General features: G+C 35.4%; 1 protein-coding gene across 1 annotated transcript; it reads right to left on the reverse strand.

Annotated features, from left to right (window-relative positions):
* Positions 1–249: 249 nt before the first annotated feature.
* On the reverse strand, positions 250–25,087 carry LOC119556485. The gene is given in 9 exon segments (XM_037868740.1): positions 250–5,164; positions 6,786–6,851; positions 10,585–10,808; positions 11,182–11,363; positions 11,428–11,535; positions 11,629–11,964; positions 13,702–13,747; positions 17,864–18,374; positions 25,035–25,087. Coding segments are annotated over 8 exon segments (2,271 nt in total). The 5' UTR covers positions 17,941–18,374; positions 25,035–25,087; the 3' UTR covers positions 250–3,932.
* Positions 25,088–25,145: the final 58 nt, after the last annotated feature.

Consider the following 25,145-nt stretch of genomic DNA (forward strand, 5'->3'; position numbering starts at 1 on the left):
TTAAGTGCTGATTGACAAGTTTTTTAGTGATGCCAATTTTCGCAATCTGGTTAGCACAAAATAGTTTTTCCTAGTCGAATTTAGGAATTGGGGTATTTTTATAGATCTTAAATTGAATTTAAAAATCCTATAGTTTCAACGATCGCTGTTTTCGAATCCATAGTGCTGTTAAGTTGCTGCCGTGCTGTTAAGCGCACTGTTATGTTAAAAAAAAGCCCATCACTAAGAAAAACGAGCGTTACTTTTGCGTTCTGTTTGAATTTTAAATGTTCTTTCGTTTATTTGTTCTTTTTGTAATGTGACATTCTTAAGTACAACAATTAGCTGCTAGTTCAATATATGTATATATGTGTTCTTTGTATAAACGAGTTAAAATTCAAGTTGTTCTTATTGGTTTTAGCCATTTTCTCGTGTTGTTTTACGAACTACGAACTTTTCGAGGGTCTGTCTGCCTTCTGTCTGTCTCTGTGTGTGTGTCTCGTTTATTCGGTTTATTACGTTATTACTTTTAAATATTTAGTTATTTCAAAAAAATTTCCACTTTGGGGACTTAATAGTTATAATATATATATATATATATACGTTTTGTATACGGTATAGTTAATATAATTGTTTTGTTCGAATATATTCCCTTTGTTTGTTGCTTGCTATTTAAACTGTTGTTTTGCTCCACTAAACTTGATCTATGTATGAATGTATGTATATTGCTTTTAGGTATGCATTTATTTGTAGGCATTTTGTAGTATTCTTACTCGTCGATTTTTTCTCATTACTTTTACCTAATTCTCGTTATATTCTGTTTTTTATATTTTGTTTCTGTCGTTTTAGTTGGTGTTAGGTTTTTAAAAAATCTTTCTTAGGGCAGTTCTCGTTTCACATACAATCATCGCCATCATCAAATCGAGTGTTAACCTCACTATGCAAAAAAAATTACCTCACCTCTATGGGCGGTCGTATCTCCTCCTGGTAGTTGCCGTTTGTTAAACTCTATGTATACATATCTCTATATTCTTTTACTCTTTGAATTGTATATAATTTGTCGGTGTTTTTTTTTTTAATATTTATTTTTGTATGAAAGATGAGCGCTACGAGGGGCACTACATTTTGGGTAGAGAGGCTAAAGGGAATAGAGCAGATAGATGGTCGAAATTGAAACCACGAAATAATACCAAAAAGTTTCATAGGATAAAGCGCTTAATTCTGTCTAATTTCAATCTGTCCTTCAACGGAAGCAGAAAAAGAATAAATCTATCTGAATCTGAATCAATATCTGGGGGTCTTACTAATCTCCACTTTGTTGAGGTTCTTTTAAGTCGTTTGTTTGTTTTTTGTTTTGTTTTTTTTTTTTTTTTGTGTTTTTCTTGTATAATATGTTTATATAAAAAACGCTTCTCTTAAGCTAGAAAAAAAATTGTATGCATATTTCTGGTATTTTGGTTTTTCTTTATAAAAAGATCTTTACCTTCTAGACACATTTACTTTGATATAAAAAAATGTATAATGTATATTTACGTTACTTAACACTTTTCATGCTTTAAGTTTTTTATTGAACAACATTTTAAATGTATTTGCGATTAGGTTTTCTGTGAGGTTACCATGTTCTACAACGTTAGTTATTAAAAATACCAAAAAAAAAACTCTATTCACTTTCTGCGTCTCCATTCGGTCTCGGTATTACAACAAAATTAGCTTGGCTTCTTATGAGTAAAGAAAAAAAAAAATTGTCTAAAGGTTTACGAGATAAAAAAAAAAACAGTCTAAAAAACAAGTTCATTTATGATTTTCCTTTTGTCACATGCTCAAAAAATAGTCACAAAAAATATTCCCTCGATTCGCTATCCAAGAAAAAATGAATAAATATTTATTTTTGGTTCGCCTTGGCTTAATCTAATTACACGAGACGATCGACCGCATGCTAAGGTGCCATATGTATGAGTTCTTCCGATTAATCAGATATTCGTTATGCATCCGCTTATTCACTAAGGCTACTTTGGTTGAGACTATTTGCTTTCGATTTAAGTGAGTTTGACGCCGCCATCCCGATTGGAGGGGCTTTAGAATGAATGTCGCTTACATATTGATTTAATAATCGCTTTCGATTTTGTGTATAAATATTCGGTTTCGCTATATATTCTTTTTTTTTTTTTATTCTTGTTTTTGAATCGTTATATTTAGTATTCAGCACAACCAAGCTGTAAGTGTTTACTGTGTCTGCTTTCTCGCTTTTCGCTTAAAACTAGTTTTTATTATTCATATTTCGTTGACTTAATATGCCACACAAACTGCAAAATCATAATCCTAATAAATAGTTATCATAGTCTTAATCGTAAATAGGTATGTGTAAATAAAATGAAAACTCAGGGGTAATGTTGTTGGTGTCGAAAATGTTTATTAAGTTGCCTTAAATAATTGTTTCCTTATTTTCTTGTAAGTTTTGTTTTAAGCCAGAGACATGGTAATAAAATAATAAAATAAAATTGAAATTCTGAAATGTTTTTTGTCATTTTAACAAGTCAAAATGTTTTACAATTTTGTTGTGTTTTATAAGTAATTCATAAAAGTATTTATAGAATTTAGCAAAAAGGATCATCGCATATTTTGAAGTTTCATTTAATTGTGTTGTTCTCTTTCATTATTTTATGCACCTACACCGAAAAAATATTTGTTGCCTGCAAATGGAGTGACTGTGGCTGAATTAGAATATCGAAAATGGTGTAAAACAAAAATATAATTTTAAAGAAAACGTTAAATAAAGTACAGTGTGCTTTTTTCAAGATAAGATAAGTTTTAATAATCACACCAAGTCACTCCTACGATTTTGTGTTCTTTCTAAGTTCCTTTCCATTTCGTTTATATTCTTTCTTTCTACTTTCCCATACAGTTTCCTCTGATTTTCGTTTTGTCGGGCTATTTATCACGTTTCTTTCTTACTCGGATTTTGAATGTTATTTTCTTTCGTTTTTCTTGCTGCTACATGCTCAAGTTCTTTCGTAAAGTAAACTAATAAAAAAAATGGATTTCAAAAAAAGTTTTATACTTAGTAAAAAAAAAAACATATTCATTATAGCTATGAAAAAAATGGGTTTGTATTGTAATTTTGTCTGGGTCTCTTTCTCCTTCTCCTACACAAGCATATTTCTAGCTAAGTTTTTTGTTTTCGTTTTAAATGTAGTAATAAACAGCCTGAAAACTTGAGCATGTCCAGCCGGTTTAGCCATTTCGTTACGTATAATATAGACAAAAAAATGGATTTATAAATTATGAAAAAAAATAATATGTATTCATATATCTCGATTAACTTCAGCTATAAACATACACGATGCCCGTGTACGTTGTTGCGGCATAGTTCGCGCCAAAAAAATCAGTTTCAGACACAGAGAAAAAAAAAACAATCAGAGCTTATGTCTTCACGCCTACAAGTATGTTATATAGTTATAGATATATAATGTGTGTGTTTTTGTATAATATATATTTTGTTGTATTTCTTTACGATTATACGTTATAAATATGTGACAAAAAAATGTATTTCTCATAGGTTTTTTTTCTCTAAGTTTAAGCAAAAAAAAGATCGCCTTTCTCGTCGATTCCTCATTCTATATATATATATATATAATTATTTATGATTTGTATACATATACGTGTCTTGCCTTAGAGCTAGTTACAAAAAGAAAAAAAGATTCCTCCCAAAAAAAAGCACAAAAAAACCAACTACAACATAAGGGTTTGGGTGAGGAACATATAAAAAAAAAAGTATAGTTAATTCTTGGGGTTTGAGAACATAAAATTTGGGTTTTTGTATATGGTTTCGATGGATGCTGATACTACGATGATCAATATAAGGTATTCATAGTTTTATATATATATATATAAGTTTGTTATATATAATTTCTAAGTTGAAGATTGCCTTCATCATTCGCTTCTCAACTCTCTGGTTATGTACGCCATAAGAATCCAACATTTGTTGGGTTCGTGGATGATGCCGTTGCCGTTGTGGAAGTGGTAGTTGCTGCTGCTGTCGCTGCTGATGTTGTTGATGCTGCTGTGGTGTTGTTGAAGCTGTTGCTAAGATGCAGCTGCTGCAACTTGAGTGTTTGCTGATGCAGTTCTTGTTCAGTTGTCGACATATTAAAACTGAAGTCGTGTTGCGGCGAGCTGTGGTGATTATTAGTGTTGTTGACGTCATTGGTACAGCTGTCAGCATTGCTGTTTCCAACGAGGTTGCTGCTGGAGTTCTTGTTAAAGTTGCTGCCGCTAGCCACGTTGTTGGTGAAGTTGCTGCCGCTAGCCACGTTGTTGGTGAAGTTGTTGCTGCTAGATGCATTATTGGTGAAGTTGTTGCTGCTAGATGCATTATTGGTGAAGTTTCTGCTGTTGCTGCTGGTGTAATTGCTGCTGCCAGAAAGATTGTTGGTGAAGTTGCTGCTGATAGCCGCATTATTGGAAAAATTTCCACTGCTTGTGGGGTTATTGATTAAATTCCCACTGCTTGCGGGGTTGTTGGTGAAGTTTCCACTGCTTGTGGAGTTGTTGGTGAAGATTCCACTGCTTGTGGAGCTGTTGGTAAAGTTGGTGCTGCTAATGGCACCGTTGCTGTTGAAAGCGCTATTATTGTAATTACCATTAAAACTATTGGAGTGATTGGAGCTGTTATTGAAGCTATTGTTATTGCCTATGGCAAGCAGTTGATTTCCAAGACTGCTACTGCTGCCATTATGGTGTGTTTGTCGTGATTGTTGTTGAAACGGCGGCGGCGATGGCATTGTCAACGGCTGCTGTTGTTGTGATTGTTGCTCCTGCGGTTGTTGCAATTGCAATTGCTCCTGAAGATAATGAAGGGCAGCAACTCCATTCTGGCGTATCGTATTAAAGTTTATGCTATTAGTGTTCGTGTTGTTTATGTTATTATTGCTTCCACTCGGACTCATACTGTGAGCAGCAACATTGCCCAGGCGTTGTTGTTGTTGATGGTAATGCTGGTGGTAGAGTAGCATGTTGTTATCGTTATTATTACCATTGCCAATACTATTGTTGGTGCTACTGGTGAAGCCCAACGCCTGTTGCTGATGTTGTAGTAGTTGCTGCTGCTGTTGCGGTGTCAATTATAAGTAGGGATAATGGTACTTCCTGCGGTACAGTCCGTCAAGCAAATCGGCAAAGTTATCGCCTATATTGATTGAAAGGTGCGATAGCAAAGTAAAGGTTAGAAGAAAAAAAAATAAATTAGTTAAATATTTCAAAAATGTTTTAAGTTATCATGCGTCTTTATACTAACAAATAAATTGACAAAAAAAACTTATTGTATAACTATAATTAAACCTGAATGCTGGTAGAGCCCTGACTTAACTAGCCTAGGTGAGAGATATTAATTAGGTTTAGTATTTCTTTTAGAGAGTTTCGTTTGCCTTCTTCTTGTTTTTAGATGGTGTTGGGTTAGTGTTTATTGTTGTTTGTTTTTTCTTTGTTACTTTTGGTTTACTTTAGGGATTTTTGTAGTTTTAGTTCAAGCTGAAGTTTTGTAATTGCATTATATTTATTTGTTTTTTGATTACAAAGGATTTCCCACTCGATATAACACACGATTTAAAGGTTTTCGTAACTTTCATTAAGCGTGCCATGTTTTCTCTTTCCATTTTAGTTTTGTGGAACTATTGGGATGGGATGGGAACTTGGATTGGTGTTATTAAAACAAATTGATGACTGATCTGGTGATGGTCTATTTATGTGTGTTTATGTTGTGACTGAATCTGTGAGTGTACAAAAAACACTCACATACAAATATTCAAGTGCGTTCAAAGAACATTAGCAAGCAAAACATGTTGGTATATAGTTCATATTAATAATCTAGTTAGAGATTTAAACGGGTTTTGGTTTAGTTTAGTTTTTTTGCAGCGAGAAACATTTTCGAACTGGGGAACTTTGATGAAGTAACAAGAGTTCGCACAGCAGACAAAGCAGACCATGAGGGGATTGGATTAAACAAAAATCTAATCAAAAACACTAAACAAAACTTTCCAAACAAGGGGATCTATGAGAACTCGGTTTTAGTTTTAAAGAGGGGTGAATATTAAGCGCAAGCAAACACAGTATTCGTTAGAAATTTAACTCTTTAGAGGGCCAGCAGCAGCAATTTAAATTCAATTATATTTTTGTTGTGATTAAATTTTGAGTTCGAATTGGGTTTCATCTAGAAGTACAATTTTTTTTGTTGGCTGTTTTTCAATTGGAACTTTTTTAAATAACGCTCTACGCTTTTGGCCATTGCTCAAAAAGAAAAAAGCATAAGAGCAAATGCCAAAAGCCAAAAAAAAATGGTTGTTTATAACTAAATCGATTTCTTTTTTTTTAAGAGAGAGATGGTTTAGTAGCTGGATGATGATATGAGAGAAAGTAACAAAGAAAAACATGGCACGCTTTGAAAAGAAAATTCGGCTTCTTTTTCAAGTATTTTTTTTTTCTTCATAAATATTTATTTTATAGAGATAGATGAGAAATTTAAAAACTGAAATTGAATATTTATTTTCTGTCTTCTCAATTATGTGGGAGCGCATGAGTGTGCGTGTGTTGTGTGTATCTGTGTAGGTGTGCTCTCTTCTTGATAGACTCTACTTATATAGAATATAGGCTCTGCTTTCGATCTCTCGGCTAGATCTGTCTTAAGGGCTCTCAACAAATAAAAAAGCTTTATAATTATTTGCTTTCCTGCAGTAGGAAGGCAAGAATCTATGATATTTTACGACTAGGAGTAGTTAATTAGAAATATAAGTATATAAAAAAGGAATAATTACTATCGAGACCAAAGATAGCATCGCATATAGCATCGAATAATGAGCGTAATTTTTCCATAGCTCCGTCTATAATGAAAAAAAGGAACGAAACGAAAAAAAAATTGTACAACTTGGATTAGTTGCGGCGCAGATTGAGTTTTTTTTTTTTGTGGGGTTGGTTGATTTGCTTGATTTTGGATGAAATGGGGGGAATAAAAAGATTGTTTCTTGGTTTATAGAGATTATTCAATTATTTAAATTGTCTTTTTTTGTTTTGATTTCTTTGTCAACAACAATCAATGAAAATGAGTTCAGTCGGTCGCTTTTTCTTTGGCTTTAAAAGGAAAAGCGACCGATTCGGGGTTAGTGCTGTGAGTAGATTAAAGTACAATAGAGCATCTACGGCATGGAAACAACATATGCGAAATACCATGAAAAACACAAACTACGGGCTTGAAAACGGGAAAACAATGACTAAATTCAAGCTAAAAAAAATTAAACCAAACTAAAAATGACTCATTTAAATCCAAACTGTCTTCGGCAATAGGTTCCGAAGTACGAAGATATTCTTGCTATTGATCAGGGGGATCATTTTGCCTGTTTACGAATACCTTTGTTATCGCAAGGATATCGGTTATAAGATTGATTCTCATTTTCCAAAGCTTAACAAAAAAAAACGTTGCATACTTTTTGGCTGATAGTGGTCAATAAAAGAATAAAATATAATAAGGAATTATTTATGTTGATAAAAGGATTTGTAAACCAAAAAAAAAAAAAGCTTAAGAAATGGAAAAACTAAAAAAAAAGTTGATTGAAAATCAAGTGTATATTCTCCAAAACTTAGGCAGCGTTTTCATTTGAAAGTAAATAAAGTTAATATCAAATCGTTTTTTGAGATAATTCTATGATATTTTAAACTAAATATTCAAAATATACCCAAGAAAATAATGCAAATGATCATATATTTTTTAAAATTCAAAACAACAACAACAAAAAGCTATTAAATACAATTTAAATAAAAATTTCAAATAAAATATATGTAGGGTTTAGCATAATCTACGGAAAAAAAGTGTGGATAGGGGTTTTGCAGATTTGTTGCCTGGCTTTGGTAGAAATGATGGTTGATGTAATTATATAAATCTATAAAATAGATATCTTAAAAATTCCACACTGAAAACACTGACAGGCACAGAAAAAAATAAACAAAAAAAAATTTGTGATTATGCGTATTATTTTTTTTTTCGAGCACTAGGCAGAGATGATTAACAAAAAAATACATAGCTTAGCACACAGTTTTCACTTGAAGAAAATGTTATTATGAAATACACTGGCAAAAAAAGTTTAAAAAATTGTTGGTTTTTTTTTTTTGCACTGGAACCGATAAAGGGGTGTATGGGTTCAGAGAGAGAGACATCAAGATGGTTATGGTTTTGTGTCTTATTTATCGTCGATTTTTGATCCATTCAAAAAAAAAAACATCACATTAAAAAAAAGAGAAAAAAACAATGGGGATTCATGAGAGGGGGGTTTTGAGGGTTCTTTTTATATAGGGGTTGTTGTGTGACTTTTGGCAGCACCCCGTTATCGTTTCGGTTGAGTGCGCGCATACTTACCATGCGCCTTTCACTTCTTTCTAATCACTTTCACAGTGTCTCTCTCTGTGTCTCTGTCTGTCACACAGCCGTCCGCCTCTCTCTGTCTCTTGTGCCTGGGTACTGTAACTGTAACGGGAAATCTGCACTCGCGCTCTCGTTCGTACTCGCTCGCACGCACGCGTGGTAGATGGGGGATGGTGATATCCTACCAACACTCACTCGCCATCTCATTCGCTCGATCCACACACACACTCACACAAGGCAGATTAGCAAGATCAAAAATAAAAAAGAAAAACAAAAAAAATAGTGGAAGGAATGTGGGAGAAAAACTTCCCGCTGTAGAATATATATGGGCATCCAGGTGTATTTTCCAACACTTCGTTTTTTTCAAATTTGCTTGAACTTGAAAAAAAATAAAAAAAATTTGCGGTTTTGGTTTTTGTTTTTATGTTTGTTTTGCTTTTCGCCTTTTTATTATATTCTGTTTCTCTGGTCACACTTTCGGGTTTTTGTTTTATATGCTGGATTTTTGTTTTGAATGCTTTTAACGCACTACAAACTAAATAATTATTAAAATTTAACGCTATTTTATAGAATAGGTTTCATATAATGAAATATATATGTATATTATAAGTATATCTAAATAGGGATTCTTTTTTTTAATTTTTCATCTTATCGTTTTTCTCGATATATGGATAAAAACTTGATGATATAGAGAGAAGTTGAAAAACAGAAATAATTGCGTTTCTTGATTTTTTTTCTTGTTGTTTTTTTTTTTTGCAGTGGATTTTTGTAGTTGTTGTCGCTGGTAAAGATGGGTAAATTATAACAAAAAAAAAAAAGTGGCGTGATTCGATTTCGATATTCGTGATGCGATCTGAAGATGCTGAAGAGGTGGGTGGAGCTAAAGGGGTTACAGGTTTTATGCTCGGCAACGCTTTGTAACTTTTACTCCTTTAGGCTTGTGTTTTATATAGTAATTTGTTGATTTTCGTTTATAATTCAGTTCTGATTGCTTGGTTGCAACATTTATTTCATCATCAGTTGTTTCGCACCAGTCTTTTGTGAACAGGAAAAAAATTAGCAAAAAAAAAACCTTCAGGAACCAAAAAAAAAAATTGCACACTCTTCTCTTCGTTGAAGTGGGGGGTTTTCCTTTGCAGATATATATATTTTTTTAGTGATTTATGCTTTCTTTAATTAGGTATCGATTCAGTCCTTGTTTGTTGTTATCTCTTTGTTGTTAATATATATATATTTCTAGTTATGTGCTTTTCGGTGTATTATTTTTATCAAAAAAAATTGCAGCTTTATGGTTTTCTCATTGTGCTGTGATTTTATCCTAAAAATCATCTGTATCCGGAAAAAAAATTGTTCCATTTCGGAACACACACACTATAAAAAAATTGTCAAAAAAATTGGTCTTTAAACCAACACTTTTACGCGAACTTTTTTTTCAAGTGCTAGTTTACCGTTTTGCCTGTATATGTGTTTGTGTGTGTTGTGGGTTGATGTGTGTGTTCTGTTGTCGTAGTTGTGAAAGAAAAGCTTAAGATTTAAGCCTAAACAAAAAACGTTGATAACTTCCGTTTTTCTTTTAAATATAATGTTAGTATCTAAAGATTACGATTTTTTTTTGGGTTTTCTCAAATTATTAGTTTTTTTTGTATTTTTTTGTAAGGGTTTTTGTATTAATTTTTAATTACACTAAATAATAAAAGGTATAACTCAATTTTTGCATTGTTTCCAAATATAATTCATATATATTATTATAATATATATGCACGTTTAAATTGCAATCAATTGAATCGTTTACGAGTTACCAAGTTAAAAGCAAAAATAAAACTAAGAATGCATTTATATTGTTGTTGTTGTTGTTGGTTGTTAGTGTAGGTTGTTTGTTGTTTGTAGGTTGGATTGGTTTTTGTAGCCTGCTGTTTTGTTGTTGTTGTTTGTCAAATACCAAAAAAAAACCAAAGTGAATCAAGGGTTTAAGATGTATAACACTCTCAAGACATATAATAATGTGAGATATATATGTATACTATATACCCAGCAGATCGCTCTTGATTTTTTTATATATATATATATATATAGCTCTGTGTGTGGCTTGTGTGTTTCATCTTGTGTTCGTTTCTGGATTTTTTGTGTATTTCAGATAAACTTTTTGGCATCGAAATAGGGATGCGAGTTTTGGAAGCGTTGCTGTGATTTTATTGATCTACCTCTGTGCACCATATTGTTGAATCCGGCGGCCATATGTGGTGGCGGTGGTGGCGGCGGCGGTGGGACATTTGGCGCAGCCACGCCCATCTGGGACATAAAGTGGGCCGCCTTGGCCTTGCCGTGCTCCTCGGCCAGCCGGACGGACAGCGGCTGCGATCCGCCCTCGGGTATTACGTTGTTCAGCGCCGATATGGCCTCCTGGGCCTCCTCGCGCTTGTTGTACCTACATGGTTTTTATTTATCGATCGAAAGTACACCCCACATAGATGGCAAATGAGCGATGTTCAAAAGAAAAATGAGAGAAAAGAAAGGAAAACACTTGATGAGCCGGGTAGGTCAACATAAAATGGGATCAAATAAAACTTTTGGCCAAGAGGATACACACCCCACATCACTCAAATGTTCTGCAAGTCGAAATATTCTCTATACAATGTTAAATTATAATGAAAAATATTATTAAAATCCATTGGTAATCCAAATTTCGTTAAATTTACAAGAACTTTCGACTCTAAGAACCTCGATGAAGTGCAGGTGACACAACCTCTAGCCTTTTGATTAACCCTTCTTAAATACCTTAAACTATATTAAGGACTTACCGAACAAAGGCCACACCACGTGGACGACCCGTGAGCTTGTCACGCAAGATGTTCTTCTGCACAATGGAACCGTACTTGCCGAAGATAGTGTCCAGCTGATCATCGGTAATGGTGCGCGGCAGATTGGTCACATACAGATTGGTGTCCTTGATCGATTCCCCGCCGGGACGGGCATAGGAAACCTATTGGCAAATAATATTTCGAATTAGTTATCTTGATCTTTGACTGGAGTGATTTCTGACCAACCTTGAGCCGCTTGTTGCGCACTGTGATGCCATTCAGTACTTTAATCGCACGCTGCGAGTCCATTTCCGATGTGAAGTCCACGAAAGCATAACCAAAACTGTAGCCAGTCTGTGGGGGGAAATGAAAAACAGGAGTAGTTATGGTTATATTTTATGGAACCAGGTTAAGGTTTGGATCTTAATAGTCCTTCCACACACTCACCTTATAGTCTCTCATGATTCTGCACGTGTTGATGGGTCCGATGGCTCTGAATAGGGCGTACAGCTCGCGGTCGGTCATGTCCTGGGGCAAGTAGTTGACAATCAGGTTGGTGTTGCTCGCCCGGGGATCGTTCATGAGATCATCGCTACCGCCGCTGCCCAACGACAGGCCGCACAGGTTGTTCAGCGAATTGTTGCTGGCCATCGGCGGCAGGTGGCACATGTTGCCGCCGCCAAGATTGTTGGCGCTACCCCCATTCCCGCCGCTGCCGCCGCAGCCGGGGAAATCATTGTAACCGCGACGCGACGAGGAACTTGGAAATGAAAATTCTGTATCCTGTGGCGAGAACGCATAACGTGACTGTAATCAGATTAACCATACAAAGATATTCTAGTGTTGTGAGAAGGCCTCATATCGCTTGTCTTGGGGGTTGATTATTAGTAGACTGATTTGGATGGTGGATCGGTTCGGTTTGGCTGGGCTGCGCTTGGTTGTATTATTTCTCGAGATCGATATATCTATCGATATACATATATATATATCGATCGTTGCTTTCGGTCAGCAACAACAACACACAACTTGGTTAGTGGATGAGGTGACGAAGTTTGGCTTAATACGTAGATATCTACGATAAAACTCTAACGGTAACAATATTCCATATGCAAATTTCCGGAAAAATCTTTATTTCTTGAATTCTATTTTGTGGTTATTTTTAAGGGCGTGCTTGAAACTCAAGTGCTGCGATTGTTATTGTATTTTGATTTTGATTTAAGCATTAAATCGAAACATTCTCTTGCTTCACTGTACTTCCGTGTATGTATTTGTCTGTGTGAGCTAAACGGCATTCACTGGGTTGCAAAAACCAAAGACAAAAAATCATGGAATTTCAAGAAATGCATAAAATGTTTCTTCCCTTCTTTAGTTCTCTTAAGCCTCTTTAGTGTCTTGTGTTAGGTATTTTTTCTTTAGTTTTTGTGAGGGTGTTTTTTGTGTGGGTCTCGGTGTCATTGAGAAAAGGGAAATACAGTGCTTGGCAAAAATATAAAGTCAATGACAAGGTGACAAAAAATTATATTCGCTTTGGAATTTAAAAAGTACTTTTATCAGTAATGGAAAAATGCTTTGGATTTTATCTAGACTTTAATTTTATGATTAGGTGATGAAAATGAAGATGATTTGTTATGAAAATTAAAGTTAAGCGATTATTTCTCTTGAGAACATAAAAATGATTTAAATTCAGTGTTTAAAATTAGTTTTACATTATCCAAGGGCTTGACTTCAGGTGTATCTATTTTTTTTGTCAGGTACTGTGATACAAAAGTGCGCAAAACGCCAAACGGAAGCCAAAGCTGAGGCGGAAACGGAAATGGAAACGGAAATAGGACGGACAAGGTGGCAGGGTGGTACCGAAAGGTTTTCTATTATAGATTGTCTTTGCTTTTCATGGCTCATGCATGTGTGTTTGAGTATTTTGGTTTGGCATTTGTATTTATGTGTGTTTCATTGTTTGAAAACTTTTCTATTTAAGGGTTTTGTATATTTAAAAAGTTGTTTGTTTGTGTTGTTGTTGCTGGTTAGTTTTTGTTTGGTTTATGTTTATTTTGTTTCTGTTTCTGTTTGTTTAGGTTTTGTTGTTTAAATTGCAAACTTTAAGTTGTTGATTTTCATCATTATCAATAAACCAAAATGAAATCGTTCAGCATCCAGAAAATAATTCAGTTAAGTTTTTAGTATTTGTTAAGTTTTAGTTTTTTTTTCAAAAGCGTGTGTCCCCAGAGCGTTCATGAGACAAACTCAATAACATACAACTATGAATAGTAAAAGGCATAAAATTTATATTATTATTATTATTGTTATGAGTATTGAAAAAGAAAAACGAAACCGAACAAAACAAAATACAAAAGTCAGTCAATATCAAATGCATTGCCTTTAATTTGAGTTCAAATTTTAAGTTTTTTTCATTGGCCTCTGATTGATTGCTTTCATGCTTTCATTGAAAATGGAAATTTGTCGCTAACAATAATTATAAATTTCAGGCGTTAAGATGAGTATAGAAAAGTGGTGTATACTAACCATTCCGGATGGCAGAGAATGGGACATGCCAAATCCACGCCCACCGCTATAGGATGATGGGATGCCATTTCGTTGGGGAAAGAGAAAATATCGATTAGCACTCGGGGAAATGATGATGTTGTTGGTTTTTTTGGTTCAAGTAAAATACTATTTAAAATTATCAAAATTATATGTATAAAGCGCAATTTACTATATTTTTTTTTTTTTAGCTATTTTGTAAGTATCTTAAAAATGATTAAGAAATGTTTTGCGTTGGATGATTTGACGATTCTTTTCTTACCACTAACTTAGGCTTACGGCTAACTTTAACTGAAAAAGTGCCAAGGAGTACAGTCAACTGCCTCGCTAGCAAATTCTCATCAGACTTAGACTTAATTTGAAAGAGAAAACCATTAATGGTTCTAGAGATAGTAGACTGAGAAAACTGAATTCAAAGATTTTGCAGTTTCTTGGGGAATATAACACAGCTGACCAAATGGAAGATCCCTTTGTTATATTCACCCGCGAATCCTGCAAAGCCCCAATTGCCATTAGAGTGAAAATATTGTATTTTCACTTTAATTATTGGCACTATATAGAATAAAGCATGATGTATTTTTTTTGTGGTTCTTTCGATTCACCGAAAAAAAAGAAAAAAAATAATCATGGGACTATGCTAGTAACCCATTATTCATTATATTCCAATATCGGACACTTTTATTGGTTGGAGCACATTTTCACTTTAAAAAAATCAAAAAAATAATCACTTTTAGCACTTTTTGAATCACATAAACAAAAAATATTTTTCGGACACCGCCATTTTTCTTCCCACGTCGAATTTTAGTTGCAGATCGATTGTACTTTGTATTTAGGTCTAAGTTAGGGCTTATATTGATTTGTATAGTATTCCCCAATATTTCATTATGTTATTATTATATTTTGTTTTCGCATTTCGCTATAGTCTTAGATTCTTGTTACTTACAGGGCGTTGGAGGCGTCCTCGATTCAAAAACATTTCGTTTCGTTGGCGAGGAGACCATGGGGGGCGGAGCAGGCGCGTTTGCCCCCCCGTGCAAATTAAATCTACATACTATCTAAAGAGTCAGTGAGTGTCTTTCGCTTTTCGATGATAATGGTGGCTGCTTCTTTCTGGGCTGTGGAAAAAAATGTCTACACACGATTAAATTCAGCTGCGGTACAACGTCGATGATGGGCGTTACATAATTTTTGCTGGAAGGGAGTTTTGGTTCTTGTATATGATTTGGTGTTTTGGAGTGTGTGAGTGTGTGTATGGGCAGGATTTCAATTTTGCACGATTCGTACGAAAAAAGGGAGACTAAAAATCTCAAATATTCGCTGGCAAGGTCACACTAATTTTGTGATTCGTTTTTATTTTGCACAATAAAAAAATATGCAAAAAAAAATAGGGTGAGATTAGAGAATCTCAATTACTCGTTGGTAAAGTCACATTTATTTTATAGTTTTTCGCTTTCATTTTGCACAGTAAAAAAATAGACAAAAAAATAGTGTCACTAAAAAATCTCAAATATGCGTTAGCAGGGTCACTCTGCGCTGGTGTTGATTGTTGACATTGTTGATTGATGCGATGCTGCTGCTCTGCTTGCGGTTTGATGTTGTAGTATTTGTAGTTGCTGGGCTTTTGATGACCTTGGGGGCAAATGTTGAATTTGCATTTTGCCGTTTGGCTTTTATTTATCTTGCTGCTACTCTCGCAGGAGGATGAGAGATAGCCAGCACAAGGATTCAGAGAGTGAGAGAGTGGGGGGGTAAAGGCAATTTGTCGGCTATATGCATTGGGATGTGTCGGGTATTGGGGGGTGAGAGTGAGATGGCGACGCAATAACCACAACAACAACCTGTGCTTAAGGCTAGTAATAAACTGTAAAATCTCCCAGCACATGCGTGGAAAAGGGACAACCATACGTATATAACTTAAGGCTACTGCATGTCAAGGTCCTGACACAATTTCCACCCAGCACGTGATGCACTAAATTCGGAGAGGGGGGGGCCTCTGTGGTTGCTCTGTTTACATTTCATCGACTGCTGAATAATGTGCCATAAATTATACGACCCAAAAAAAAAAGGAGAATAAGAAACAGCACATAAAAATGCCATGAATGACGCTGCTGCTGCTTTTTCCCCATTTATTTTATGCCCTAGGATGATCGTTATAAAAATCAGACCACTGCTTGACCCCGCTTTTATCTTCTTTTTTTGGCAGCAAAAAACAGTCAATTTGTCATTTCTTAGGCGAAACTTAAAGCTTACGTTCTACTGAAGATCTGACGATGGAAGATATATGGACAATGCGAGGCGAGAAAAGAAAAACTGACTTAGAAAAAAAAACTCAACTCAAAGCAATTAAGGCAAAGTAAATAGTTTTTAGTACAGTTACGCCAAGCAGTAAGTGTGGAACAAAGACAAAAGAAAGATAAAAAGAGAGAGAGAGAGGTAGTTTCAAGAACATTTACCGGTACATTGTGAGAATGTTTAGGTTGCACAATCCGCACGATGAGAACGTTTTTAGGCCGTTTCTATAATCCTCTTGCCACAAACGAATTGCACAGATACAGATACATGTATCTGCCTTGTTCTACGCGTATATATATATATGAGAGATATATCGAGTTCCGATTCCCAACGGAATCAGAACTTTTCTTGTGGCCCAGACATGGCGCGCTCGCTCTTTGTAAATGCAATTCGATCTTATAAATGGTTTATGTGTATATATATATTAATATGGAAGATTGCGTTACTTTACGTTGTTTCACGTTGCTCGGTTAACATTGTTAGCATATTGCTTATCTTTTATCACATACAACTGGAAATATAGGACAAAAATAAGGCATGTCGCGATTACGAAAACACGCAGACGGCGATCAATTGATTTTATGTGAGTGTGTGCGAGTGTAGGATAAATGCGAGCGCATGAATGTATGCTATGAAAAATGTCACAACGCAAACGTAATAACTAGATCGAACGATATATATATGGCAAAATACAGCTAATGAAGGGGTTCCTATGCAATGAAAAAATTAACATCTTTTTATAGGGTTTTAGCTATGAAAAAATTAACATCTTCTAAGGTGGGAAAAAAAAACAATGAAATTACAATTGGGAGCGGAGCTTTTTGGGGTTGGGCTGTTCTTATAAGGGGGTTCCCCCAAAACGATTGACTGTTTTTTGCTGCTCTGGCTTGCTATCTATGTGTACTTGTGTTCGTTTGTGTTTATAGCCTCTGCATCTAATCGATTATTGGTTTTTTTTTTTGTATCATTGTTTGCACCATCTAGTACATGTAACATTTAATTATACTTATATAAATCCTTCTTGTTGTTGTTGTTGCGGTCATTGTTATCCATTCCTGTGGCTGTGTAATCGTTGTTTTTTTTTTCTCTGATAATATCAGAACACAAAAGTAAAACAAAGAAACAAGTGAACTAAAAAAACGAAACAATATGTGGGTGTGTGAATATGAAATGAATAAGGGGGGTGGTAGAAACACTAGATATATGATATCTTTTTTTGTGTGCCAGCTCGACATCGACAGCAACTCGATAAGAATCTCAAGATCTTATCGACCAGCAATCGACATCCTTCCCTGCACACATACCAATGCATATGCCGCCAAGTTTTGCTAAGAGATTTCGAACAAGCAAAAAAATGTAACTTTCATAACCAAATAAACCTAAATCTAAACCAAAAATATAACGTTGGCTGCAATGGATTTTCCAGCAACAGGAAATTTTCTTCTTCGTACAAACTATTCAAAAAAAGGTTGGGTTGGTCTTTTGTTCGTTCGCCAAAGAGAGATCTGGGTAGCAAAAAAATTAGGTAAACACTGGTATCATCTTTATGTTTTGGTGTGTTATGTGTGGGTAGCTTTTATGGGTGGAAAGGAAGGGAAGGGATTTCGGAAAGGATGCTACAGTCGAAATTCTCTAGCTTGAAATGGGTTAATTTATCAGAATGGAAGAATAAACATTACTTTACTTTACTAGTATTTCACAGGAAATTTAAGTATTCTACTTATTTTTTTGCACATAGAGAAGTTCGACTGAATGTTTGAGTTTGAAATTCAAATGAGGCTCAAGATCAAACACAAAAGGTATGGAACGAATATGGCTGACGGAACGTAAGAACTCAAGTTTAAGAATTTACCTCGACTTGTTGTTGTAGCCATATGGGGGATAACCGCCGTTATTATTGTTACTACCCGGATTATTGTTGCCGTACATATCCTGAGAGTTGCGAGTGTGTGTTTTTCGAATCAACAAAAGTTACACCCTCGATCGAAGGTGAGTTTTGGTCGTGGGGGAAAGGATAATGGTGATGAGGTGAGTTGAGAAATTAGATCGATTTCGATTTCGATCCTTTCCTCGATTCGTTCTTTTTTTTTCTGGCGCTCAGCGCTCTCAGCTGGCCTGCTGCTGGTGTTGTTGTTGTTTTTCTGCTGCTTTCTCCAACTTTCTTCTGTATTGCTCTTCTTGTGTTGTACTTATGTTGCTGTTGCTCTTTCTTTCTTTCTTTCTATTTTTACATGCACACACACTGTGCTTTCTTCTCTTAATTTCTATGGGTTTTTCTCTGAGTGTGTGCTTGTTGATGTTGTTGTAGGCGCGTTGTTGTAGTTGTTGTAGTAATTGAAGAGATGATAGAGTTGTTGTTGGTACTAAGAGTTGATTGATTCGATTTAGTTTCGGTTTAATAAAATTTCCCTTAATTTTGGTTGGGGATAGGGGAGGAGGATGGTGGTTCTACATTTATACGGAGGAAAAAAAACATGACAAAGACGTGAATTGTGTGCGACGCGATTAAACGAACGAAATATAATGGAAAACCCATTAACAAAAAATTGAGAAGAGCTGAGTTTATGTGTGTGTTTGTGTGAGTACTTAAAAGCCAGAGTTTTCAAGCATAACAAAATCATAATCCTTCTCATTAAATGTCCTATAATTTTTTGGTAAGAAATCCTGTTTTTTATAATACAACCAAAATGTCCAAAATTTCATAAGCTTTTTTTAAATCAGAATAAAAATACCCATGCTTAACCATAAACTTAAAAATACACTTTGCATACAGTAGCTGTCAGCAAGAAATGAACCAGGGTTGCCATCCCTTAATACGAAGCAAACTTTTTCTTACAAAAAAAAAACTTAAGTAAATAGGCTGCGCATTTATACAATAATTCGACTAGCAATCCAACTGATAATATAATATCCGACATACCTGGCCATCTTAAAGTTATAGTAGGACGACATGGTCGAACAGGGAGTCACAGTATCGAAATTGAAATCCATCATGGGATAATCACAAAGTTACGTTTTTTTTTAGCAAATTGAATGTAAGACACACAAGAAATCACAAGATCTCAGGACACAAGTTGAACTTGTCACGAGTGGAACTCGACTGAAGAGGTCCTGCCGGCCATCGATCTATTTAAGGGCCAGAGGAGGGGTTCCGAAATAGTGGGCGGTGGGTGGGTGGCAGGTAGAAAAGCGAGGGAGGCAAGGTGCGCGTGCCAGTCGCGTGGGCTACCTAAGATCCCACGGATTGATCCGGCGAGGAAGTGTGCCAGGCGTACTTTCTTGGGTGGCCGGCTGCATCTCGCGGATCCCCGAATTTTGAGCCCCGAATCCCAGATCGCGGATCTCTGCAGGCAGGCAGATGTGCCGTATTCTCGGAAGCTGGATGCTGGCAAGGTGCTAACTTTTTTTTGGGCCGGGTGGGTGGAAAACGTCGAAAGGTGGAACGTGGCAAGCTGCAAATTAATTACTTGGAAGCAAGCTGCAATTTTTTTTTTCGGGACCCGACTTAAGTTTCTCTGAACATCTCCTAGGACTTGTAATACCAGTATCTTAACTTTATGACAGGCATTTCCATGTATCATTAATATCATCAGATCATCCTTAATTTTTTCAGAGAAATTTTAGAAATATCCGAAAAATATTAATACATAATCAAGATTTAATCTAAACTTTATCAGACAAAACGTTATCATTCGGAGAACAGAATATTACTTGAATATTATTTTAATATCCTACCCAATGCGAACGATTCAATATTTTTGTACATATCATAGTAGATTTTTACCTGTATACACTATTATATTAATGCTCATTTTATTTACAATGTAATTTATTCTACAATTTAATTTATTATAATTTTAATTCCTTACAAAATAAAATCCTATTTATAGTCATATTGTATTCTCTTATTTAAATTCATTACAAAATAAAATCCCTATCAAGCATAATTAATTGAAATTGTTAAATCCTGTGCAAAAGTCGTATCCCTATTTACTCTTAATCCACATAAACATAATCTTCACCATAAATAACCAATTACGGATTCTATTTCCTTGCAGCCAATTGCAGCTGCCTTTTGCTCGGATTTCGGAAAGGGGCAGGTGAAAATGCAAATTTACCTCTCGCCTATAAAAATGCCGGGTGGAAAAAATCTCGCAGCCCAAAATACAAAATACCAAGAACACAGTCCGCAGGAAAATTCTTTGCAAATTTTCAACAGAATCTTTAAGTCCATCAAGATGTGTAGTTCACTTGATCGAGATCTAAGGTATAGCGTACGTTTCTCACAATGAAAAAGTTTCTTTATTAAAAAAAAAGGTTTTAAATTCAGTAGTTTAAATAAACACAATGTGTGACTATTTGAATCAAGGAACAGGTAAAAAAAAATTATTAAGAATAACTAACAAATATGCGCTCATACCTTTAAAAACGTGGAAATAGCTTTAATATTGTGGAATATTTTTTACTTTGAAGTGTTGATATCTTAGGGTCGATGAAGCTTCGTTCACTGATAAAAATATCAATAACTAGGTTAAACTAATTTAATTTTTTTCAGTTAAGAAATACAAATTGAAACTTATACAGAAATTGTATATAACGCTTTCTTGGCTATATGTACTTTCGAAAGATACTGAATCTTTAAAATCTAGCAAAAACTTCCTAAAGCTATAAATTTCGTAAGATACTAAATTTTTAGATTCTAGCAAAAACACCTTGAAGCTATACATTTTTCATTCAAACAAGATGATGCTGTATTAAATTTTCAAGTTCATTATCAAATAGCTCCTTAAACTTCGAACAATATACATTGAAACATTTCCAATGAGCTTAAGGAATTATTTCCAGGAGCAGGAAGGGAATCCCTAGGATATTATACATATGTACATCATCCACTTTGGGATCCCCCAGCCAAAAAGGAGAAAGAAACTTTTCCCATTTTCAAGGAAGCGCAGAAGGAATCCAAACTTATGACAAACAGAGAACGAGGAAAATTGGAAAATGCGGAGCTGAGAGAAAGAGAGGAGAGCAAAAGAGGAGCCAGAAAACGAGGGCAGCAATATGAGGCGCAAAAGGGGGCGGTGGAAAAGTGGGGCGGGGCGGCCTAAATCGCTTTGGGTCGCTCAGAAAACACAAAAACCAGAAGAAAAGCGGGGTGGAATGGGGTGGTACGGTCACCAAATCGAGGGCTGCTTTTTCCCCATGTACAATATAACACAGCAGATAGCCGGAAAAAAAAAAGAAAAACAGAAACCCAGGGAAGGGAAATATATACTGAAATATATATATAAACAGAGTGTGTACCCCGCCTTCCAGCGTGAAAATCCATAGAACGCAAAGGAAAATGCGGAAGTACAGAAACGAAAAGCGTCACAGGCTGTGAATTCGGGAAAGTTGAAAGGTAGGGGGAACAAAAGGGTAACCTGAAGGTCGGTGGTCTCTCCAAAACGAAAAAGGTACCCAGAAATGTAAGGAAAAGCCAACCAAGAAAGAGTAGCAAAGGTTGCCTCGACTTTCCATATGCAGATGGGTGAAAGCTTAATCACTGAGAAATCAAAAACCCAAAAAATTAGAAAGTCTATAGCAAGCACAAGACTCTTAGGGAAAATTGACAATATAAAATAACGACGATATCTAGGAAAATATCATATTTACCTATTGCCTAAAACTAACTCAATTTAAAAACTTTTGTAATTTTTTTTATTATTTCATAAGCATGTTTGAGATATCTAGGAAAATATCATATTTACCTATTTTTTGAAACTAACTCAATTTAAAAACCATTTTGGTACTTTTTTTTTATTATTTTATAGGCATGTTTGAGATTTTCTATAATAATGTTAACAGTTTTCTATTGAATTTTTAGTAAAATTGTCAAATTGAGCAAATAATTAAATACTGAAATTAATCCGCGACATATAAACACCCTATACCATTTTAAATAAATGTTAATTCAATGGTAAACAAATAAGGTCAGCCTTTTATTGATGGAAATGAATACAGCATTGACACCATTTAGCAGACATTTTTCTCCAGTGTACTAGTGAATTGTGGAGCAACAACAAAAAGGCAGAAAAACTTTACAGTTTGATAACAGTAGTCGGCTAATTTGGAGCACAGTTGTGTAAATAGAGCAGCACTATTGTGTACGTGTGTGTGCGTGTGCAAGAAACAGCTGATAAAAGCCCATATATGCATATAAATATATGTATATATCCAAATATATATAGCTCTCTTTCTAACTGTCAGCTGGGCGAGTGAGTCATGCACCCGTATGTATGAATGGATCTGTCTGGAAAACAAAATCACAACAGCATTGCCAGACGCAAACAGCGATCCATCGAACATTCCAGCTGATCGCGAGCGTGCATTGTTGTTGCTATTTCAAGTGTTTCCAGTATCCAAAACATTGAGCGAGCCTAACCAGTACAGTGGGCACTCGCAATCGAAGTTTTGGAAAATTAAATATTTTCGATAAAATATTTTTCAATATAAAAATTTAATTCTATCTAGTTACAGATTTTCCAATATTTATCTAAAAAAATAAGAACAAATACTTTCCAAATCATTGACAGTTCGCTGCATTTTTGACATTAAATAACAATTACAACCACCTTTCTTATCTGAACAATTTATGTTAACCAAGTACCAGATAAATGCATGTATCTTGATTTTGGTATATTTACCCGGTGATCACTGTAGAGCGGTTTTTAGTTACTGCCGACCAAATAAGGTACAACGATCATGGGGAAATATGTAACTTGTAATTTGCGCCAGGGAATGACCTCAGTGGAATGCGAAAAGGTAGAGGAAAAGAGTAGGGGGCGGCGGGGGTACTTGCTACCACCATTCCAATATTCCAATACTTTTTCCCAAACGATCGTGGCGATGTCATTGCCAACAGCAAGTAGGGGAATGACCCGCGGAGATGGAGAGAAGAGGGCGAAAGAGGAGCAAAAGAGCAGAGGCGGGGAGGAGAGAAATGCAGCTGCCCCTCCCCTTCCAGCCAGCTGCCCCTTCTCCTACCAGCCAGCTGCAACTTGGAAAACAAAAAACACGGCAGCTGAGCGTGCGAAAGAGAGGGAAATCGTACACCAATCGAACTTCCTACCTGCCTGAAAAAGCCCTGATCCCGTTCTCTTCAATGGAAGAGGGAAGGCCATAAAACGAAAAGGCGCGTGTCGTTAATGAGGATCGTCTAAATTATAGGTCGTCGTCTCAAGCTATATAAACACTGATCGAAGAAATGGCCATTATTTTAATTGCAAATGCACTGCGGAACACCCAAATATGGCATATCTTAGCCAAATGTAACGCAAAACAACAAAAACACGTTGCCTTCAACGATAACAGCTGGCAATGCCGTCACAACAGTCAACTGCCGAAAAATAGTTCCAAATATAAGTCCTTTAATTATGAGTCTTTTTGAAATAATTAAACACTTGATATATATATATTCCGCATAGTTAATAATGCAAAGAAACTTTGGACATGATTTTGGTAAATTACTTATTCAAAAACCTTTTAAGTAACAATACATATTATATTCACGATTTTAATCCTAAATGGCTTTGTAAAATGTTCCTTTTTCATACATATTAGGTTAGATTTTTAGATATTGTAAAAACAAGTATTGTTTTCTTAGAATGGTTTTATTACTTCATACACTTACGGCGTAGATATTTTGAAGACTATTTGCAACTACGTCTGAACATATTCTCCCAGGACAATTCAAAAACTCCACCTAATGCGCAGCCAAAAACACATGGCATGTGATATATTGATAAACAGGAAGTACATATGTATGTATACAGGATATGCATACATAGGTAGTCAAAGTGCAGCGGAACTAAAGTGGAAAAAGGGGACACAGTAAAAACTCAGGTAAACCTATTCCAGAATTTTCAGACATTTCTTGCTGGACGCGACTGTATGCATGTGTTGGTTGTTGTTTGTTTCTTATATTTTTCATTATTTCTTTCGCTTCTTTGCCCAAAAAGTACAAATCACTTACCCATTTTATCATTGTTTAGTTAGAGACTAGAAGCTAAACAATGGAATTAAACACTCACACAAACAGCCACTCCCCTATGTTTTGGTTAAGTATTTTTACCACTTACTGCTTTTATGTATATATGTGAAATTTGGGCGATGTTTGTTGCCCATGTACTACGCAACTGTAACGGAACCAAAAAAAAAAAACAAAGTGTAAGCCAAGCGCATGAATCGGCGTGTGTGTGTACGTTTGTATGCGGGTATATACATACACGCACGCTCTCTCACGTAGGCACACACACACACGCACACACGTACATGCGAATGACGAAGCCGCAAACACAGGAAAAAAAAAGAATAGTACATAAGTAACAACAACAGCAACGAGTGGATGAGAGAGAGCGAAAACGGCTTGTTGTTGTTGCTGCTGCTGCTAGTGGTGGGAAATGCTGAATGGAATTTTTACATGTTTTTCGGCTCGTTACTCTTTTTTGCACTCTACCTTCAGCTCAATAACTTGAAAAAAATATATATACAGCAAAAAAAATAAAGAAAAACAGCGAGTTTCTACTCCTTACTCGCCCTAGTAAAATGTTTGCATGTGTGCGTGCAAAACCAAAACCAAAACCAAAAAAAAAAAACATGTATAACTTGAAAAAAGAAAAGAAAAACTCCAGAAAACAATGCGTTTTTTGGATACTATACTAGATATTAATTGCAAAATGATTTTTCACAATGTCTGCGTGTTTTCCACTATCATTTGGCTTTTCTCTCCATCGTTTGTTCAGTCCGCTTTGTTATATACACTTCACGTCACGCTAGAAACCCTGTATGTATATATATGTATACATGATGTGCTGTCGCTGTGTGTATTGTTTTTTCGTCGTGGGTTTTCTCTTATTTTGTTAACTACGCACACGATCGGGCACACAAAACTGGGTCTTTGTCGTGTTTTTCAGCAGTTTAAGTTTTTCACTAACTGGGATTTGGATTTACGTGGCGAGGTGGCGAGTGCCAGATAGAAAAATTACCAGAAAAAAATTCACTGCGCGAACTGACTTTCCTCTCGGCAACAACAAAAAAGCAGTGTGCCTTGGGGATGTGGAAGATACATGAAAATATCAATATATCGATATTTCGAA

The sequence above is a fragment of the Drosophila subpulchrella genome, chromosome X (assembly GCF_014743375.2).
Source record: "Drosophila subpulchrella strain 33 F10 #4 breed RU33 chromosome X, RU_Dsub_v1.1 Primary Assembly, whole genome shotgun sequence".
Taxonomy (NCBI): domain Eukaryota; kingdom Metazoa; phylum Arthropoda; class Insecta; order Diptera; family Drosophilidae; genus Drosophila; species Drosophila subpulchrella.